The sequence below is a fragment of the Cucurbita moschata genome, unplaced genomic scaffold, assembly GCF_002738365.1.
Source record: "Cucurbita moschata cultivar Rifu unplaced genomic scaffold, Cmos_1.0 Cmo_Scf00018, whole genome shotgun sequence".
In the NCBI taxonomy this organism is placed as follows: domain Eukaryota; kingdom Viridiplantae; phylum Streptophyta; class Magnoliopsida; order Cucurbitales; family Cucurbitaceae; genus Cucurbita; species Cucurbita moschata.
The window spans coordinates 2,049,587-2,070,469 of NW_019268534.1; the positions used below are offsets into that span (position 1 = coordinate 2,049,587).

General features: G+C 34.4%; 2 protein-coding genes across 3 annotated transcripts; one reads left to right on the forward strand and one right to left on the reverse strand.

Moving 5' to 3' along the window:
- Window positions 1–990: 990 nt before the first annotated feature.
- On the forward strand, window positions 991–7,516 carry LOC111455969 (BRCT domain-containing protein At4g02110). 2 transcript variants are annotated; one of them, XM_023097638.1, is made up of 10 exons: window positions 991–1,330; window positions 1,450–1,545; window positions 1,675–1,779; window positions 2,161–2,262; window positions 2,359–2,443; window positions 3,325–3,394; window positions 3,511–3,555; window positions 4,025–6,283; window positions 6,472–6,688; window positions 6,823–7,516. In XM_023097638.1, the coding sequence occupies exons 1-10, from the start codon at window positions 1,253–1,255 to the stop codon at window positions 7,378–7,380; spliced, it is 3,615 nt and encodes a 1,204-aa protein (XP_022953406.1). In that variant the 5' UTR covers window positions 991–1,252; the 3' UTR covers window positions 7,381–7,516. The 2 variants fall into 2 exon arrangements, with proteins under 2 accessions (XP_022953406.1, XP_022953407.1); XM_023097639.1 differs by lacking the exons at window positions 991–1,330; window positions 1,450–1,545 and having other exon boundaries at window positions 1,684–1,779; window positions 2,150–2,262.
- A 3,612-nt stretch (window positions 7,517–11,128) lies between these two features.
- LOC111455971 lies at window positions 11,129–13,620 on the reverse strand. The gene is made up of 3 exons (XM_023097640.1): window positions 13,363–13,620; window positions 12,887–13,284; window positions 11,129–12,641 (listed from the first exon to the last, which is right to left on the reverse strand). The coding sequence occupies exons 1-3, from the start codon at window positions 13,432–13,434 to the stop codon at window positions 11,372–11,374; spliced, it is 1,740 nt and encodes a 579-aa protein (XP_022953408.1). The 5' UTR covers window positions 13,435–13,620; the 3' UTR covers window positions 11,129–11,371.
- Window positions 13,621–20,883: the final 7,263 nt, after the last annotated feature.

Consider the following 20,883-nt stretch of genomic DNA (forward strand, 5'->3'; position numbering starts at 1 on the left):
TACTCTTCTCCAAAATGCCTCGTATCAATAGAGATAATATTTTTTAATTATAAACTCATGATCATTTCCTAAATTAGCTGAGGTGAGACTTTCATCGTCCAACAATAACTATAGATTGTTTTAATTTTTATAATAAGAACAATTTATTTCATGAGTACATTCATCCGACTCTTCCAAATACAGATACATGTTCTATGGTTTCGATAATATGGCGGGTAATTATTACTAAGTCTTCTTTTATTATATTTATTTTGAATTAGTCCATGCTTAATCATTCTAATATTATTTTTGAATGAATCCAACGTTATTTGTCAGTTGTATATAACAAGTTTCTTATTTCGTAAAAATACAGCTAACTTACTATATTTAAATTACTATTAAGTTTTATTTGAAATCAAAATTTAAAATATATATTTTTTATTTTATTTTTCGTTTAAAGAAAGTATAGTTAATATATAATGATCTGATAAATAAATTTAAAAGACATAAAATTTAAGGCACACAATTTATAATATATTTAGTAATGAATGAAAAATGAACTAAATTAAATTTATAATTTATAAATTGAATTCATAAAAATAACATAATAATAGTTAATTATATATAATTAATATTGCGACAAAGTTATTGAAAGTAATTATGAAAATCAAACAAAAGCATTATTTATTTATATGAAATTACCAAGCAAACCTTTGAACCAAACCCGGTCTAAAGGCAATATAAAAATTAAGAAATTAAGAACTTTATTAAAAAAAAAGAAAAAAAGTAAATTTTAATAAATTTAGTAATTATTATAATTGAGAGGGACCGGTCGAGTAGAGTTTGATTCAAACGGTCCGGTCTAGTAAATTCGATTTATTTTAAGGGTTGAAGTAGCGACACGTGTCGAGAGATGATTATAACACGTGGCGGAATTTTACAAAATCGCAAAATTCAACCCTCCCGCCATCGGCACAGAAATCAAAAAGCAAAAAATTTCCCAATTCCCTCCTTTTTACTTCACTTTCCTCTCTCTCCGACCCTCGTGTCTATTTTCATCTCGGTGTCGCCATTATTCAAACTTCCTCTGAAAGATTCAGCCCGGAATCAACAAAATCGCTCTCTGATTCTACTCCATTTCCACACTACCAAAGATCTTTGCCGGATTCTCACTCTCCATTGTTCAAGCTTCCTCTGAAGTTCCGCATTCTGATGTTTTACACTCTCTCTGGCTTCCTAGGGTATCGTTTCGTCTATCGTATTCGAGTTATCGATGGAATTTGACTCTTGCGAAGTGTTTTTAGGTGTTAAGTTCGTTCTATTTGGATTCAATTACGTCGATGAGAAACAGGTATCTCGTTTACTTTTTTCGTTCTCTGTTGATTGTTTGTTTGTTAAGACTACGAGTTAAGCAGTTGAAGAGTAGAGTTGGTTTGAAACGTTATTTTGTTGTTCTTATCTCTCTTTTAGGTTCGGTCGAAGCTAATCGATGGCGGAGGGGTTGATGTTGGTCAGTATGGCCCGAGTTGCACTCATGTGATCGTGGATAAGAATAAGATTGTTTATGTAAACCCTAATTCGTTTCCCAGTCAATTGAAATTTCAATTTTCACGATTATTATGTAACTAGCTGTGATATTACTATGGAACAATGCCTTGTGAATTAAATTTTACCGTTACTCTGTATGATATGTAGGATGATCCTGTTTGTGTTGCTGCTCGAAATGATGGCAAGTTGCTTGTCACGGGCTTATGGGTTGATCATAGACATGATTCTGGGTTGCTCGCAGATGCTAGTTCGGTGGGTTCTCAACTCTTTTTTTTTTTTTGGTATTGTTCTGCGTTTAAATTGGAGCGATTGTCGATATATTTCGAACATGGGTCACGATATTGTATACACCATGAGCAAAGGCCTCCTAGATTTCTCATGCCAATGTTATTGGATGTAAGCTTAAATACTGACTGCAAAGTCCGAAAGGCATGGTTTAATTGAATGCAATATGATTAAAATTGCCGTGTTCTTATTTTCTATTTGACTATATTTATAAACTAACTGAGCTCGTGGGGAAATAAGAAGTTGCTTGCATAAATGTACTTACAGAATTCAGAGTGTCTTTGGTCTCGATTCTATACCTTTTGTTATCAGCATACTTATGGGTCTATCTTGTTAGCCTTTTAACAGGTATTGTACAGACCCTTGAGAGAGCTGAATGGTATCCCGGGGGCTAAAAGTTTGATCATGTGCTTGACTGGGTATCAACGACAGGATAGAGATGATGTTATGGTATTAATTATACACATTTATCTCTTTTATTTTGCTTGACCACTGGTAAATTATTTATGGTTACAATTTTACAATTGTTTTTCATGTGCTTCGCAGACAATGGTTGGCTTGATAGGTGCTCAATTCTCTAAGCCACTGGTGGCAAATAAAGTTACCCACCTCATATGTTACAAATTTGAAGGTCTGTCTATCTTGATTCTTTTTATGTGCTTTGATACCCATCGTTTCGTAGAGTGTTTATTATACTTATTTGTTATTTTTCCACTCGGGCAAAGATTTTATGTTAGTAGTTATTGAATATCAGTATGATTTATAATCGCTAGTACATCCACTTTTCATTCAACCAATGTCATTCTTGCTTCATTAGCTATTGATTCTGATGCAATCAATAAATAGAAGGGGATTTAATAGTTCTGGATTTTAAAATACTGTTAATGGTTGTGAATTATTTGATAATTTGGGCAACGTGGGAATGCAGTTTTAGGTTTCTTGTCTGTCTATGAATTTGATCCAAACACATTAATGACTTCTGTCTTTAGTTGTGATTTATTAGTCGTTAGTTTTTTGAAAGCAAAGACTATAATTTCTAGGCTTTTTTTAATATCAAACAAATAGTTTGCTAGATTATCTAGTTAGCTACAGTTTATGTTCACTTTCCCATATTCGTCTGTTCCAAAATCTTAAGGGGGATGTATGCACGGGTTACAAAACTTATGGCTGAGAAGATTAGTTTTATGTAATCTAAATTTGGTTGTGCAACTTATGTTGGTTGGTAGCTTCATGATCTCGAAAAGTTAATTACATAATATAAAGGGTGTTTGACAATCCTTGATTTATTATTCAACATGGGTTTATAGACCAAGCAATGCGAAATTTATTACTTCTCGTAAGAAAACATAATATAGCCATATAGGCTCAACTTCTCAACATTAGATTGCAAAAAATTAATTTGTGAGCCAAACACTTCTTAAAAGATTTTTTTAAAAATTTTTGTTGTGTGTGGTAGTTCGGTTATCCAATTTCTCTAAGAGAGTGAACCATAATGATGAATACCATGTACAGGGGACAAATATGAGCTTGCTAAAAAACTGAGGACCATAAAGCTTGTCAATCATCGTTGGCTGGAAGACAGGTGCTTGTTATTTGTATTCCCTTGTTGAATTCTGTAATATTAACTCATTTTCATGTGCTCTGTAAACAAATATAGATTTTATTTATTTGTTTGATTTGAATCTTGTTTCTCCTCAGCTTGAAGGACTGGATGCTACTTCCAGAATCAAATTACAACATGAGGTATGTAGGCTCATTGTCTTGGTCCCAACGCATGACAATCTTGTATTGAACACTGCATGGAACTCTGTTAAATTATTCAGTTTTGGTTGGCTCGATCAATTTTTCCCTTTGCTTTACCCCTTTTATTAGTGGAATTCATTTGGGTTTCAGTAATCTTTAATGAAATTACCCTCACCCAGTAAGAGAGAAGACACCACCCTTTGTTTGCAAATGAAGAATATATAGCTAGTCGTCGCTTATTGGGATGGTGATGCTAAATGATGTATGCTTCTATTTGGTTATGGTTTATCCATGGAGGCATTGCCTTTTTGACAAGTTAGTGAGACAGTAGGCATATGGTTATGAAAACCTTGATCTCACTTTTTTGAATGCTGGGTGTGTCCTAAATATTTGTACTATGTTCTTCTGCATGTTAGCCTGCTGATTATATATCCATTCATGTTCTCAAATCTCTTACGTTTCTCTACAGTGGATATGACATGGAAATGTTTGAAGCTGAGGCTAAGGATTCTGAAGAAGAATCTAACAGTGACATCACCAAACATTCCGCAAAGAGAAACACGAAGAGTCCTGACAACATGAAATTTGGTTTGCATTCAACCAGTGGAATACCTAATACACTGCCAGCTTCAAGGACATTAGATGACCGCACAAACATTGCTGATACTAAGATCATGTTGACAGTTCCTACTACCGACACTAAATTTAGTCCTTCTGGAAAGTTTGACAAGCATGGTGCTGTCGGGAGACCTACTTGTCAGGAAGATGATGTTTTTAGTGCTCGTTGGACTTTTATGCCATCTGACATGCATATCCAAACTTCTGAATCTGAGAAGCCGAAGGTGAAAAATGAGGTGGTGACAACTCCATCAATTGCAGCGAGGTCCCCACGGCTGTGTGCTACCAGTTACTCTAGGAAAAGCTCATTGAAGTCGCCACTTCCACTGTTTTCAGGAGAAAGATTGGACAGAGCTGATATCTCATTTAAAATGGCAGTAGTTGAAATGAAAGATAATATTAGTGTTGATGTATCGTCAGCAAAAATGGACAAAGTGAAGTATGCAACTTTCGCAGGCCATGAGCAAAATTCTTCGTGGGGAACTGATTTATTTGGAACAGGAGATTCAAATGCTACATTGCCTCTGAAACGGATTTCAGATGTATCTTGCAACGTTTCTCCATCTCATAAAATGCGCGAGAACTCAAAATCATGTACCCTGAATAGCCCATCCGTAGACGAAAAAATTTTAGGGTTGGAAATGAGAAGTGTTTCTTTAAACAACAATGATTATAGTGAGAGTCGTGCTAAGAACTTGCAGCATAGTAGGGCTATTACTGACACCCCTAGTTCTATCAAAAAACCATTGACATGCGACTTACCTATCAGCAATGGTGTAAGCTCGCCAACTGAAGATGTCTCTGAGGACAGCAAGAAGACTCCTCGAACCCCCTTCCAGATATCAGGAAAAGTCATGTCACCTGATAAGCCCGACAAGCTAAATCATGGTTACGGGATTTTGGGAGATGTGGTTGGAAAAACTAAAGAAACAGATAGGCAGCAGAATGGTGTTTCGGCTACATCTGAAAGTGATAGAGGTACCAATGCTACGAACTCAGCTTCGCCCACTAATTTGAATTTTTCTGTTCAAAGTAGCGACTTTCCTTCCAAACAACAAAGAATAAAGATGTTCGCCAAAAAGAGCTTGGGTTCTAGACCAAAGTTGGGCAGTGCCGGTCGCAAGGGTTCTATTCTCACGAATAAAACCACTTCCTTGAATTATTCAGTTTCTTCATCTTGTGGGAATGATGAAAAACTCTTCAGCTCATCTCCTCAAGATGTCAGTATTGGAGTGAAACAGGTTGTGGTGACAACAGATATGGGGGATATTTCTCACAACTATGAAGCCATGGATGAGGATGACAAAACTACAAATCCAGAAAATAAAGAAGCAGATTTTGAGCAGCCAACGATGGATAAGGAGAATTTTGAGGAAGTTCAGTTAATGAGCGATGAGGATAAGCTAGCAAAAGAGACTGCATCTGGAGTAAAATGTAACAATAGTACTAGTTTACTTGATGATACGATTCCTTTGGGTACAGCAGAAGTGATTGAACCCAGAGAACCCGTTTCCATTGGGGATGTACAGCTGGATGAATTAAGAGTAGAAGATGAAAAATCAAAATTGAACGTAGGAGAGAGAAGTCCAACGGAAGAAACAACGTTGATAGACAAATCGAAAATGAAGTCTAAACAAGGTAAGGTTGGTAAAGCACCCCGTAAGAAAACTGAGAAGACAGGGAAGAAACCCCAGTTGCTTGCTGCAGGTCCTCATACTGAAGTCCATACTATACCCGATTATAAGTCAGAGAAGGAAAATGAGCCATGTAATGTTGGTGACAAAACTACCGATCTTGTCGATCATTGTTTAGCTAAACCTGCGGTCAAGTCTAATACAAATCAAAGAAAGGCCAATAAAAAATATTCAGAGATCAGTGTCAATTCTTCCATGGAAGTTGAAGAAGTTTTGAGAGAAGTAAAACCTGAACCTGTATGTTTTATCTTGAGTGGACATCGTCTACAAAGGAAGGAGTTTCAGAAGGTAATCAAGCATTTGAAAGGTAGAGTTTGCAGAGATTCTCATCAGTGGTCATATCAGGCTACACATTTCATAGCCCCCGATCCAGTCCGTAGAACTGAAAAGTTTTTTTCGGCTGCAGCATCTGGAAGGTAATATGTTTCTTCCGTCAATTTTGTTTTTTAAGAACTCATGAAATCCAAAGATGAAGTAAAGAAGTGATGGAGGTATTATTTATATTGTCTTTTCATGTAAGATATTTAGAATTCAATTGCTGTATGTTACTTTTTAACAACTTAGTCTACATAAAAGATCTTAAGTACAGGGTTTAACGGTGCAGGTGGATTCTCAAATCTGATTATCTAACAGATAGTAGTCAGGCTGGAAAACTCTTGAAGGAGGAGCCTTATGAATGGTACCAAAATAGACTCACTGAAGACGGAGCAATCAATTTGGAAGCTCCTAGGAAGTGGCGGCTCTTGAGGGAGAAAACGGGTCATGGTGCTTTCTATGGAATGCGTATTATCATATATGGGGAATGTATTGCTCCACCTCTGGTACGTCAGTTCGGAAGTTTCAAAATTTGCCATCGTACTTTACAGCCACTTAAGCTATAATGCTCCTTTCAAACGTTACTTGGTGAAGATATTGGTTTTATTGACATATACATCATCTGCTAACCATGAAACAGGATACTCTCAAGCGTGCTGTTAAGGCTGGAGATGGAACAATACTAGCCACATCTCCACCTTACACTAGATTCCTTAACTCTGGAGTTGATTTTGCTGTTGTCAGCCCTGGCATGCCACGTGCGGATATGTGGGTCCAAGAGTTCTTAAATAACGAGATACCCTGTGTAGCAGCTGATTACTTGGTTGAATATGTCTGCAAACCTGGCTATCCTCTTGATAAACATGTTTTGTACAATACTCATGCATGGGCGGAAAAATCTTTTGGCAACCTTCAGAGTAGAGCAGAAGTTTCCAAAGACGAGAGCCCACAGGATGATTATAGCGATAACGATATAGCTTGCCAAGAGTGCGGGTCTCAAGATAGAGGTGAAGTGATGCTCATTTGTGGCAATGAAGATGGTTCAATTGGTTGTGGAATTGGCATGCATACAGATTGCTGTAATCCTCCATTACTGGATATTCCAGAGGGTGATTGGTTTTGTTCAGACTGTATTAGTAGTAGAAACAGCAACTCTCCAAATAAAAGGAAGAAGGGAGTGTCAGTGAAGAGGAAGTAACATTAGATTTTGCATATTAATTTTAATGATCAGAAAAGTTGTTTTGTTCTAAATCTTGTATATTTCCGTCTTGCTTAAACAAATGAAGTTGAATGTACTATTCCAGGTCTTTTAGATGGCATGGGGGGTTTCCTCAGTTGATGGTCTGCCGCGGTTTGGATCTTTTTCTCCAATCACTCAGGTTTGCAAGCTATTTACTTGGATGGTTGGTAAGGGTAATGTTTATCATTCCAGGTTTCAGTTTGGTTCAGCTTTAGTTGCCATTTCTGCATACATATGCTATCCTTGAAAACTTCGCTTTGTTTATGATTCAAGTTTAGAAACCCCTTTTCTTTTTGCCTAAAAAGTCTGCATAGAAACTTATTTTCACGTTAGTCTTACCATGATATTTGCATGATTTATGATTTAAGTTTATGCATTCCAACTTGAACATCCATGGCACACGAATTTTTTGAGTTCAAGAACACGTGGGTTGGAGATTTAAATGTTTTACCTTTATTTTGAAAATATATGTTTTACTCGAAATACGTTTAGGTTGACATGTGGGTCGAGAATTTGAACCTATGACTTTAAGGTAAGTTATAAATTTTTTTTTATTATAGAGTTATGTTGATGTTGAATAAGTAGAAATCTTGTGTGATATTTGCATAAATTAAGTTAGAAATCTTGTGTGATGCTGGAATAAATTTGTGACCTAAGTTCGAAGACGAGCAACTTAGAATTATGCTAGATGTACTAGATGACCAGAAACTAAATTAAGTACTATGGAAGTGTGGGGGAATTGGAACAAAGTATATAGAGGGGAAAGTGCTTAAATAATCCTATGAAAGAGTAGTTATAGATTGAAGTTTAGGGATTGGAGAAAGATTTAATTTATATTATCAATGAAATTACGTTTTGATCCTTGATAGTAGTCTTTTGTTAAATTTACTTATGAATCTTGATTAACTAGGGGGTTGATATGGAAGTATGAGGTTGTGAATAGTGACATTTTCCATCACGTTTGAATTACCTGGTTGGCAGTTTGTTTAAATGGCCAAGGCTACACCATGATAGAAAGAGTAGGCTTTACCTGCTTTGTGGAAACTTCTTGGGCCCCATCCACCCTTTTATCTTCAACCAACTCTTCCATCATATCTGCAGCCTTCCTCTCACACATAAAAAGCCAATAAAGGTATATCAGGGTGTACTCAAATTTGGTAACTTTTGCAATGCATTTGTTTCAAAAATGAGAAGTTGACTTATGGTAATAGTGAAGGGATTAGCCTACTGTTAAAGGGGTTTACTTTGATTGTTATATTAAAGTTTGTCAGTTTGTTCATATCCACTAATTAAAATCTGTGATTATTTCTTTATTTCTTATTATGATTATTTTTCTTTTACCTACCATCATTTTATCTTGACTTCGCTTTTAATATATGGAATGTATTTGAAGGAACTGTTCCACTGAGATCTCTTGAATGATGAACTTATGGGTATATTCAACATTATAGTGAGCATTTCTATTAACCAGGGTTCCTAATTCTTTTATAATATTTATGTTAGGAATCACAGACCTCTATAATGGTATGATATTGTCTACTTGAGTATAAGCTCTCGTGGCTTTGCTTTGAACTTTTCCAAAATGCCTTATACCAATGGAAATAGTATTCCTCACTTATATACCATGATCATTTCCTAAATAATTTATTATTGTTTTGACAAGTAGATGGAAATATATTATATTGATTCACTGTTTTATCATTGAATTTACCAATTCCTCTTCACGTGACTTTCTTGCTATTATTGATTGATCACCTATTAGCCAAAAGGTTAAAAAAAAATAATGTACTTATTTTAATCTTGTTTGTTTTTTTAACCCTTCTTTTCCCCAGTTAAAAGCTGAGCGAAAAGGTGGGGTAAAAAGTGAAAATAAAATTACAGATGTGGTAGTGAAGTGATATGGGAGATAACAACCATTCACTATGTTCATAACGTGTTTTACAAAATTATTTTTATATTTACAATTATTTCAAAACCAACTCTACTAGAACCATTGTTTTTTTATAAATAAAATAAATTTAAAATACCGTTCTTTTGTGCTTTTTTAATTAAAAAAACCCCTCAGATCTCACACAATTCAAACAAACTTAAAAAAAATACCCCAAAAACTGAATTAAAATACCCAATTCCTTATCCCCCACACACATTCTAAATAGTTTGAATTAAAGTTATTATTATTATTATTATTATTATTTGGAATGATTTGAATTTGTGCAATGTGAAAAGAATTTGTCAGATCTCCCCATTACACCAAACCAGCTCTGTTTTTTGACCAAAACCCATAAGAAAAAACCCCCCCTTTTTATTTAAAATTAAAAAAGAAAACCCCATTTAATTATTTATTTATTTATTTTAAATTTTGTAGAGAGAGAGAGAGAGAGAGAGAAAAAGGCACATGACATGATAGCATCACATGGTGTAACTGACATCATCATATCTGGCCACGACCTCCAATATTCTTAACATCACGTGTTTCTTTCCTAATCACTCCCTTATTTTACATATTTACACAAAGGCCCCTACTCTTTCTCTTATTTGCAATTCATTCCATATATTATAAATATGTTTTTTATTTTTATTTTTCCCCTCGTGAAAAACAATTGCAAATCCCAACCCCCCCTTTCCCTTTTCTTTCACCACAAGAAAAATAAAATTTGATTCCCAAATTTTAAAAAAATCATTTTAATAATCAAAATACATTTTTTTTATTCAATTAATTTATTCCTATATATTATCTAAAATCAAATAAGTTTAAAAAATAAAATAAAAATAAAATTATACCATGTTATATATATATTATTTATTTGTTTTGATTTTCTATGGTAAAAATATATTAAAAAATGGGGAGAAAAGAGAAAAGAAAAAGAAAAAAGAAAAAAGAAAAGCAAAAAACCCTCAGATTTGCTATTCTCTCAAGTTATTCTAAAGGGAAAAACTTTGCTTAAAGGATAGAGAGATGGATAAGGAGAGACATGTGCAATGCGATCGAGTCCACACCATCTCTTCCCAGCAAAGATAAACACTTTCTTTAAAAACGTCAATACATCTTTTTAATTCTCTTTAAATTTTATTTTATATCTTCTTATGTATTGGACTGTTGTACTGTTTTTATGATCTAAATTTTATGGACGTTTATTTCTAAAATTAAATTTGACTAATCTAATATAGACATAGTTTATAGATCGTCGAGAGTCGTGATCTTAAAGAAAGTAGTGACGAAGCTCGTTGTATCGCTAAAAAATGCAAAAGAAAAGATGGGGTTGGGTGAGGGCAATCAATTCATCCAATGCTTGTGTTTAAGTGACAAAAACAAGAATCAATTCCATATAATGATTCTCTACCCTTTTTTGTTCATAGATGGCAGGAAAATTACCACACCACTCCTTGAAATCATTCAATTTACTGACCATTTTTTAGGTTAAAAAGGTGAAAAACAATTGATTGCCCAACAACCCTCTCTCATTGTATTTGGATTTTTACCCCAAAACTTACTCTTTTAATGGGTTAAAAATGTATCACAGTCAAACAGTAGATTGTGCTTGTATTCCGTCTCCAACTAATGTGAGATTTCATAATTCACTCTCTTTCGAGACCCACTCAACATACTCGTTAGTACACTGTTTGGTGTCTAGTTTTGATACTATTTATAACCGTTCAAGCTCACCACTAATAGATATTATCACATATCGTCGTCAGCCTCTCACGATTTTAAAACCGTGACAGTCCCATAAATTTAATACCCACCAAACTCATGAACTGATAATGATTCTGTACATTAAGATCTTAAAAAAACAGTACAAATGAAGAACAGAGTGAAGAACAGTGACCAAAATTTTTACGACATTAATTTGAAAGTTGTTTTCTTTTAAGCTTTTTTGTTTGTACAATAATAAAAAAGAACCTCAAGATTTCCAAAGCCCATGTTTTACATATAGATTTGGTCGTGAATTCAGCAGCTCAGTGCCTCGTACTTCACTGGCAGCGGTCGGTTTAATCCGGCCTGCAATAGCAAATTACCAACTACGGTGAGATCACGGCAGAATACTCCTTGGAATGTCGATTTCTCCGTCGACGATTTGTTGTCCGCTGCCCCGATTCGTTCGGTTTTCATAGGCTTCGACGGCGTTCTTAACGCTGCTTTGATGAGCTCCCTTTCTAGGTGACATTCTTGAGCTTGTAGTAGCTGCTGCTGCTGCACTTGAATTGCAGCAGCCTGTGCTGCTTGTAATGCAGCTGCAGCCTTCTTCCTCTGTTTCTCGGTCGCTTCCTCGTCGGAGATCATCGCCATGATACTCGAATACCCCTTCTGCAGCATTCTATATAGCAGCAATGCTGACATTTTTGCCTTGTCTCGAACCGAATCGAGATCACGATCATCTGAAAGCTCGCATCGCTCGATAAAGTTCGTAGCTTTATCGGGTTTGTGTCGTAAACATAGCAGCAAATGAGCTCTCTCCAACTCCGACCTCGAACACCCGCGTCGGAGCCCGATCAATGAATAGTAATCGACATTCCCAGTTTCTCCTGAAGCAACCCTTTGCTTCAATTCTTGAATTTTCACTGTTAATGCACATAGCTTCCCAGGAATCTCTCTGTATCTCATGTTCTGTCTCTTCCAAGCTGGACCAGGCAGCTTTCTGTCTCTCAATATGGTATTATACAGAAGCTTCAAATGTTCCAAATCGTGCAAACAATCCGGTAAGCATCGAATCGATTCGAACAGCACAGCTCGAGTCTCTAATGCTTGAATGCAGCTAGGATTAAGCGCCAATGTTCGATTACAATCCGCAATCGACTCAGCAATTCGACCAGCCGATCGATAAGCAGAGGCACGGTACATGTAACATTCAGCAAGGAAGCCTTGAGGCGCGCCACGACGACCATCAACGATCTTACTGAAATGGCGAATAGCCTCAGAATACAGACCAGCATCAAGAGCAGCAAGAGCCGCCGTCCTCCGGCGAATCAGAAGCTTAATGTGGCTAAGGAGATTACTGATTGTTTCCGAATCCGACAGGGCTCGTGGCGGCGTATTCGGTGGATTCGTAGTCGAAATATCACTGGAGAAAGGGAAATCAGACAGCGAGAAGCTATCTTCCGACCGGCATATACTCTCAAGGCGGAATGCCGCTGTAGCTAGCCGCTTTCCGGTCTGAAGTAGAACCATGGCGTCTTCCATCAGCCCCAAATGACAACAAGCTTGACCCAAAATCAAGTATCTAAAACAGAGCAAAACAGAGTATTTAGAACAGAGGAACTTGCAGAAAAAGTAAGCCCAAAAGATCGAATAATGGGGTTTTTTACGGTTCTTTAAGCATTGAATCATAACAATAAATAACAAAAACGCCACCACATAAAAAGCCGAACCCAGAAAACATTTAATGCACCCAAATCAAAAACGAACCATTACCCAAGAAAAAGAGAAAAAAACCAATGAAACAGAGCATTTTCCATTTATGAATACCTCCAATGCCCTTCTTTGTTGCCATTTTTACAGAGCCCAGCCATGACCTTCTTCTTCAAATCAGAAACAGAGAAGCATTTAAACGACGAGTCACAACCATGTGACTCAGACGAGCCAAGGAGCTTAACTCGGTCCTTGGAGAGCTGTTGGGATGAGCCATCAGAGCCGACGGAATCCTCGCCGGAGATCTTGAAACTAGGAATATAATCCTGTAGCATATCGGCGACATCTTTAAACCGGCGAAGACAGAGCAGAGCTCGAGCTTTAAGCTCGAGGGCTTGTTCAAGACGAGGAGAGAGAGCCAAAGCCGCATCGATGAGATTAAGAGCGGCGGAAACCTCTCTGTGTTCTTGAGTAGCGATTAGGGTTCTTGCATCTTTGATGTATTTATCAACAATCTGAAATTTAGGGATTGAAAATCAGAAACCCATTTGAGAAAAATGAAGAAACAAGAACATGGGTTATGTTAACGTTACCTTTCTGTTGGTGAGCCACCAGTTTTTCTTGTCAATGGAGGAAGAGGAAGAGTATTGGGAAGAAACCGCCATTATCGTTTCTGGGGGCTCTTCCCTAAGGCCTTTGGGGGCTCTGTTTTTTTTGCTCTCTCTCTAGGAGAGCGGAGAGAGTGGGGGAGAGATTTGAAATGTGAAGCAGAAATGGCGGAGAGAGTAAATAAAGGGAAGAGAGAGAGAGAGAGAGAGGAGAGAGAGAAAATAAAATGCCAGCTTTGACCCCAAGGAAAGCTTTGATCCTTCAGCTTCATAGCTGGCAACACACCATAGATTCTCTCTTTCTTTCTATTACAGTGGGGGAGGGCTGATACAGGCAGTGGGCCCCACATCGTTTATTTTATTTATTTATTTATTTATTTATTTTTAAAGCTTAATTCATTAAAAAAAAAATTTATATTCTCAAATATATATTTACTGAATTTTGATTCCCATTTATATTCTTAAACTATAATAAAACTATTTTTTTTTTAAATATAGACTATTGAATTAAATATTTTGTTATATAATATATTTTTTAAATTTACCACAAATTAAATAAATTTATGATGTAAAATACTATATTTATTATCATTTATATATATATATATTTTAAAAATGTTATTTTTCAACATTTGTATAAATTACACAAATCAAGATTGCCTACCAAATGCATATTCGCCAAACTCAACGAATTTGAAAATAAAAAATATAAATTAAATTCCATACCAAATAAATATTAATTCTGTGTCTAATAAGTTGATATTTTGAGTCGAGTAATTTAAAATTTTAAAAATAATTTAATAATTCAATCCAAACCGTATTTAATGATTTGATTAATCAGTATTATCCTCTAATCCGAGGCCTAATCTTGTCTTACAACCTAGCAAAAAAAAAATTGTATTTTTTTTAATGAAATTTAAAGATGAATATAGTCACTAAAAAAATAGAAAATAGAATAATCTTCGGTGACAAAAGAGGAAGATTAATCCCTAAAAGACTAGGGGAGTTGATAAGTGACCGGGTACAGGCAGTGAGGAGATGGGAAGTGACCGGCTATTGCGGGTAATTATGTTATCACGGGTCATTGGATTCAACCACCGGTTCAAATTGCCTCAAAAGTAAGCAAATAACGAGTGGGAAAGATACCGGCTTATTTATTTCTGATTGACCCTTAATTTACCATTTTAGCCCTAATAATAATTATTATTATTATTTCTTTATATATATGTATAAAATAAATAATAAATAAAAAAAACTCTCAATGATTTTCTTTTTTTTTAACTCATTATCTTTCCATACATCATTAATTTGAACAACTCTTTTATTGCAATAGGGACTATGTTGCCAAAAGGGTTGATGCCCACGTTACAATTATTACATTTTTTATTCACAAATATATATATATATAGGTATTTTAATTATATTTTTAACGTTTTTTCTTTGATATCGTGGACTTGTATATAACAGTTCAAACTCACCACTAACAGATATTATCCACTTTGACCTGTTACGTATCGTCGTCAACTTCATGGTTTTTAAGACGCGTTTGTTAGGAAGAGGTATCCACACCCTTATAAGAATATTTTATTCTCGTCCCGGTACTCGCCAACATCTTCTACGATAAGGTATACGTTAAAGATATTAATTACATTTATTATTAAGTACATAAAATTAAAAAGAAGGCACAAGAATCATGCCTTTTTCTTTTGGGAGTTTACTTTTGATTTCATTTTCATGCTTTGATTTTAATGAATGCACATGTATTTTAGATAGCCACATCTACCTATCCCATATGCTCTTTTATTATTATTTTTATTTATTTATTTATTTTAAATCCAAATTGTGAAATTCCCATTCTACCCTCGTCCCCCCCAACCCTACATTCCCATTTCTTCTCATTTTTATTTTTGGCTTTGCTTGTGCTTTCAGTTATGCCTTCTCTTCTTCCCACTTCTGCCACCTCACCTTGCCACCTCATCTTTTACTTTTAATTATATATTTTTTAATTATCTACTTGGGTACCTATTTTTGACTTTTAATTGATTTTTTTTAAATATATTTTATTTTGTAATTGTACAGAGAAAACATAAAATGGTAAGTATTTGACTTTTTGGATGGTGATTTTCCTGTATAAAAATTAAAAAATTAATTTTCTAATTTAATATTAATCAAAATAAATTAATTTTTCCAAAATAAGAAAAAGAGTCACCAAACGTGCTCAAAATAAATTAATAAAATTTTGTCATTTATTTTTTATTTTTTAATTTTCAATTAACAATAATGTCGAGTTATTTTTTTTTATTATTATTTTTCTCGACACGCATCGGGATATATATAATTTATATTAATAATTGTCAATAATAATCTTAATGTATATATTTATTTTTTTTTAAATATATAAAATATTACTTAACTTCAGCCACAAATAATGGGAATGCCTAGGTTCAGTTCCCAACTACAATTTAAATATAATGCATCCACGTGTCGACTTATGATTTGGAATAATTATAAGGATGACTGTGCATGCCAGCTCGGCATCAATTTTATTTTAGTTTTATATTTGTTTTTGTCTTGGTTTTCATTATTGCGTTGTTGCCTATTATAGGAACAATGATTTGAGATATACCAACAGTGGAAATAAAACGACAACGTTTTAACTTATAGGTTATAAATAGCTTATTTTATATTCTATTAATTCATTCTTTGTGATGGAAGTTAGGGAAAATATTATTAGGAGGAAAAAAAATATATTCTTTTAAAATTAATAAATAGCTGTTTTAAAAACATAAATTAATGCAATTAATTGAATGGTATTAAATTAATCACAAATTATGAAGTTCCTTAACTTAATAATTATAATTTCATCATTATTATTTTTAAGTGGTGTAACGAAATTTTGTTTTTCTCTAAATACAGCTTCAATTTTATGGAAATGTCGATATTGATTGTAACAGCTCAAATCCACTGCTAGCAGATATTGTTCTCTTTGGATTTTCTCTCGAGATTTGTAAGACGTGTTTGTTAGGGAGAGGTTTCCACATTCTTTATAAGAAATGTTTTATTCCTCTCTCTAATCGACGTGGAATCTCACATTTCAGCCCTAAGGAGGACAATATCTACTAGTAGTGAGCTGTTACAAATGATATTAGAGGCAGACACTAGGTGTTGTGCCAACGAGGACGCTGAACTTCAAAGGGAGGTGGACACTGAATGGTGTGCTAGCGAGGACGCTAGGTCTTGAAGGGAATCGGATTGTATAATCCCACATCGGTTGGAAACCTCTCCCTAACAAATACATCGAAAAAGCCAAAAAAAATAAAGAACATTTTTTTTTTCTATTAGTACGAGTTCTCTTAAAAAAATATAAATGATTGGCGTAAGTAGGGAGCGTATGAGAATGATGACGGGACAGGGGACCCTACAAAAGGGGGGGCAGCCCCTTGGGGTTGTGTCCGTGAAAGAGGGTAAGGTTGTGGGGACCAGTGGGACTTTTAGGACCAAAACCAAATGCCATTTCTCCATTCCCATATAGGGTCAAACCTAAGGTCACTAACCCTCCAATAAACTGCCATTGGAGACATGGCTTCTCTGTCACAGCTCACCTTATCCTCGCTGTCATCCACGTATACATCGCACTCTCTTCTTTTTTCCCAATGCACATACACATCACTGTCCATTATTATTATTATTATTATTATTATAGCTTTATTTATTTATATATATATAATTAAATAACGTTCGTTTTATTATAAAGTTTTATCGTCACCCTATAATAATTGAAGTTATTTTTGCTAGTCAATATCGATGCGAGGTTATTTGTCTCGAGTTTTCTTTTTCCATTAGGGTTTTCAATAAAAACTTCTAGCTTCATCGAAACCCTATACAAACCCAGTTTTACGATATTGGGTTCAAGCTAAAAAACCGAACAACAAAAAACAGTAATTATAGAATACACGCGCGACATACGACATCTAATTACAACACGAGCCTTGTTCGTTGTCTCAAATAATTTTCACTTATGTTGGCTTTACAGGGGCCACTCATTTTGGCTCGATTCAAAACTAGGGTCCTCCATCTTCCTTGATGTCTTCTTAAATATACGAATGAATCTTCTCGATAGCCCTACAAAACAAAGACTTTTTTCCCTTAGCCATATTTTTGTAGTATATGAAAGAAGTTGTCCTCTTAGAAAGGAAGTCTTTGTTTTGCATATGAAATGCCGAATTTAATTATTTAATTATATAAATTAAAAAAAAAAGCCTGAATTTAATTATTTATATTATTTATAAACACATGTGCTGTCTGAATGAGAAGAAAAATAACCATATGAATATATTTTGATAAATGGGGACATTGGCATTTGCTTTCAATTAAATTGTTTTTAAAACTATTTATTTTCCTTTTTCTCTTGTCATTTCATTGGAATTTATTTATTTATTTTAATTATTTTAATTTAAAATTTATGCATTAGGGTAGATGGTATAATAATGAAGGGAAGGCATTTGAGAAATTATTTTTGCTTGAAATTATTGGTGGATAAACATGTGTATTGTTGAATTTATATATGTTTTTTTTTTCAAGATTTATTTAAATAATAATTATAATTATTATTATGGTTTGACTTTTGATTGGAGTCAAGCTTATGCTTCAAGATTGTATGGGAATTCTACTTGGAGGACTTTAGGGTTATACACTAATTATTGGCTCAATTATTTTAGCTTAAATTTATTTATTTATTTTTTCATTAATAATTGAAAGAAAAAAAGATAAGGGTTAAATTATGGCGAAAAGATTCAAACTTTTGACCTCTTGATTGAGCGTATATGTTTTAATCCCATTTTTTCCTTTTTGTAGTTAAATAACTTGTGGAATAGAAAAGTTTGAATTTTTTACCTCTTAATTGAAGATATATGTTGTAATGACTCATACCCAGAATTCGGAGTAGGATTCTCGGTACTTAATGGTCCCAACAATCCCCTTAATCCCTTGAGACAAGTTTGAATTTTTTACCTCTTAATTGAAGATATGTGTTGTAACGACTCATACCCAGAATTCGGATTAGGATTCAGAATCAAGATTCGATACTTAATGGTCCCAACAATCCCCTGAATCCCTCGAGACATAGTTACGTCATTTACTCCTCACTTCTAAGAGTGAAGACTATCTCTGCTGACCAAGACATGTTCTTTTAGTACGTTTTGTCCTCACTCAACATTGTTGTCATATTATCTTTAAGATCGTTCTTATTCGGATGTGATCGGTTTAGGTCCATTTAGAACAAATAATTAAGCAAGAGAGTGGACATGTTTGTAAGGAAGGGGGCAAGAAGAAAGGCATCGAAGTCCTAAAGATTCCCCAATATTGAAATCATACACCATTTTGGATAAGGCTTTTTTCTCTTGCAATTATAAAATATATATGTGGCCTTCTTCACTCTGCACGAAGCTCTCATAAGCTCCAATCATGAAGCTCTCATACAGCTTCCTCCAATGGCGTCCCTTCCCTCCCTTCATTCTCGATCCAAACCAAACCAGAGGCCATTAACAATGCCACCAACAAGCTCTGGGGATTTCCTGCTCCATGCCCACCCCACGTGCTACCCGATGAACCTTCACGTGCCCATTGGACTTTTTTTACTCTCCATTTCCCATGTGCTTCCTCTTACCCTCTTCCCTTCTCTGCACCCTTTCTGTAAAAACTGCTTTTTTTACCCTTCTTTATCTCTCTCTACCTTACTCATAATTTACCCATCTTTATCATTAACCCACCTCCATTTCATTTGTTTATAGCAAAACAATTATTGGGTTTCTATAAATATTTTAAATTTCCTCCTATTTTCAATCAAGTTTTAATTTTTATTTTGAGGGTAAATGTGAGATTACACAGGTGAACGGAGTATTCCACTATCTTTAAGAGACGGGTTTGGCCAAAACTGACAATATCTACTAGCGGTTGGCTTGGACTGTTACAAGAAGTTTTAGAATCCTTGATCATGGAGTCAACGGTCACAATCGCCGTTTTCTTGGGATTTGACGATTGTGCAGCACTCACTCTCAGCATTGAGTGAGTCAAGCCAAATTCGGATCGCGTCGCCTACGACCGGACAACGTATGCTCTGTCGAATGAAAGTCTCACATCGGCTAATTTAGGGAATGATCATGGGTTTGTAACAAAACCACGAGAGATTATGCTCAAACTGAACAATATCATACCATTGTGGAGAGTCGTTTTCATATAATATTCTAAAGTCTCGAACCCCGATTTGCGAAGAATGAAATGCACCCACAACTAATTAAGGTTCCTTTCTTGTTATTTGACGTCGTAAATAAGTAGCCATTCATTTAGAGGAGGGGGCCAAAATTAATTGTCACCTTGAAAAATATGAAAATAGTACACTACCAAAAATGAATGGCCTGCTTCTTACCAATAAATATATATAATAAATAATAACAATAAACATTAAGATAACAATTTTTATTATATAGCATATATTGAAAATATCAAAATACACATAAACTTACCTTATTTTAACCCATATTTATATTTTATGGTAAAAAAAAATTTAAATAAAAAAACATTTGATGTATTACATACGTTAACGAACCAATACCATTATCTCGTGAGACGAGAACTAATATTTTATAATCATATCGTAGCGTAATCCAATGTTTTAATTAATCCAGTAATTTAAATATTAATTATATACACTTATTTTGTTTTTATCTATGGGAAAAGGTAACAACTGCTTGAACCTAATTTCTTATTTTATAAATTAAAATTAAAAATAATATAATTCAGTATAGTAAGAAGTAATCCTCATGAAAATGCTTCTTCATCGGTAGTAAGATTAAGATTTAAGCATTTAAATAAATAATTAATTAATGACTTGTATTTATTGGTGGGGTTTATTTTTCTTTTTCCAACGTGGATTCCACGTGCCAATCAAGTTCAATAGATGATGTATCCACCCCTTCTAATGGGGTGTGATGCGACTTTCATTCTACAGCTTTTCTAGTTTTCAATTTCCTTTTAAGTTTACATTTAGTAATAGTTTATTTTAAAGGCAATTAAAAATACTTTTTAAAATTCTCTTAATATTTTATAAATTTGGGTTTGTTCTTATTACTTATTTCCCTATATAATTAGTATGGTTGACTTTAATCTTGGACCACGATCAACCATTAGCTAAAAGTCAAACTCCAAATTGACCAACGTTCTTCGATCCAGTTTCACACGGATGGTATAATAAACTCGAGTGTACACAATTCGAACCTAAAACTGGGGTAAAAGCGTAATTAGGAAAAAGATCGGGAAAGAGGATATTTTATATTTTATTTTATTTTATTTTATTTATTTTCAATTTGTTGAGAATATTTTTTGAGCCCACCCCTCTAAGTCAGCCTTATTGCGAAAGGCATGTATTTTCCAAATTAATTTATATATTTATATTAAATATATATAATATAATAAATATGTCCATTTAGGATGGGAAGCGTATGGGTTACT

Bases quoted from the DNA above. Each gene is read 5' to 3' on its own strand.
- LOC111455969 (XM_023097638.1), top strand. From the start codon at position 1,253: ATGGAATTTGACTCTTGCGAAGTGTTTTTAGGTGTTAAGTTCGTTCTA. The intron at 1,780-2,160 runs GTGGGTTCTCAA...GCCTTTTAACAG, and splicing joins TGCTCGCAGATGCTAGTTCG to GTATTGTACAGACCCTTGAG. The intron at 2,263-2,358 runs GTATTAATTATA...TGTGCTTCGCAG, and splicing joins AGGATAGAGATGATGTTATG to ACAATGGTTGGCTTGATAGG.
- LOC111455971 (XM_023097640.1), bottom strand. From the start codon at position 13,434: ATGGCGGTTTCTTCCCAATACTCTTCCTCTTCCTCCATTGACAAGAAA. The intron at 13,285-13,362 runs GTAACGTTAACA...CCTAAATTTCAG, and splicing joins GGTGGCTCACCAACAGAAAG to ATTGTTGATAAATACATCAA. The intron at 12,642-12,886 runs GTATTCATAAAT...GCTCTGTTTTAG, and splicing joins AACAAAGAAGGGCATTGGAG to ATACTTGATTTTGGGTCAAG.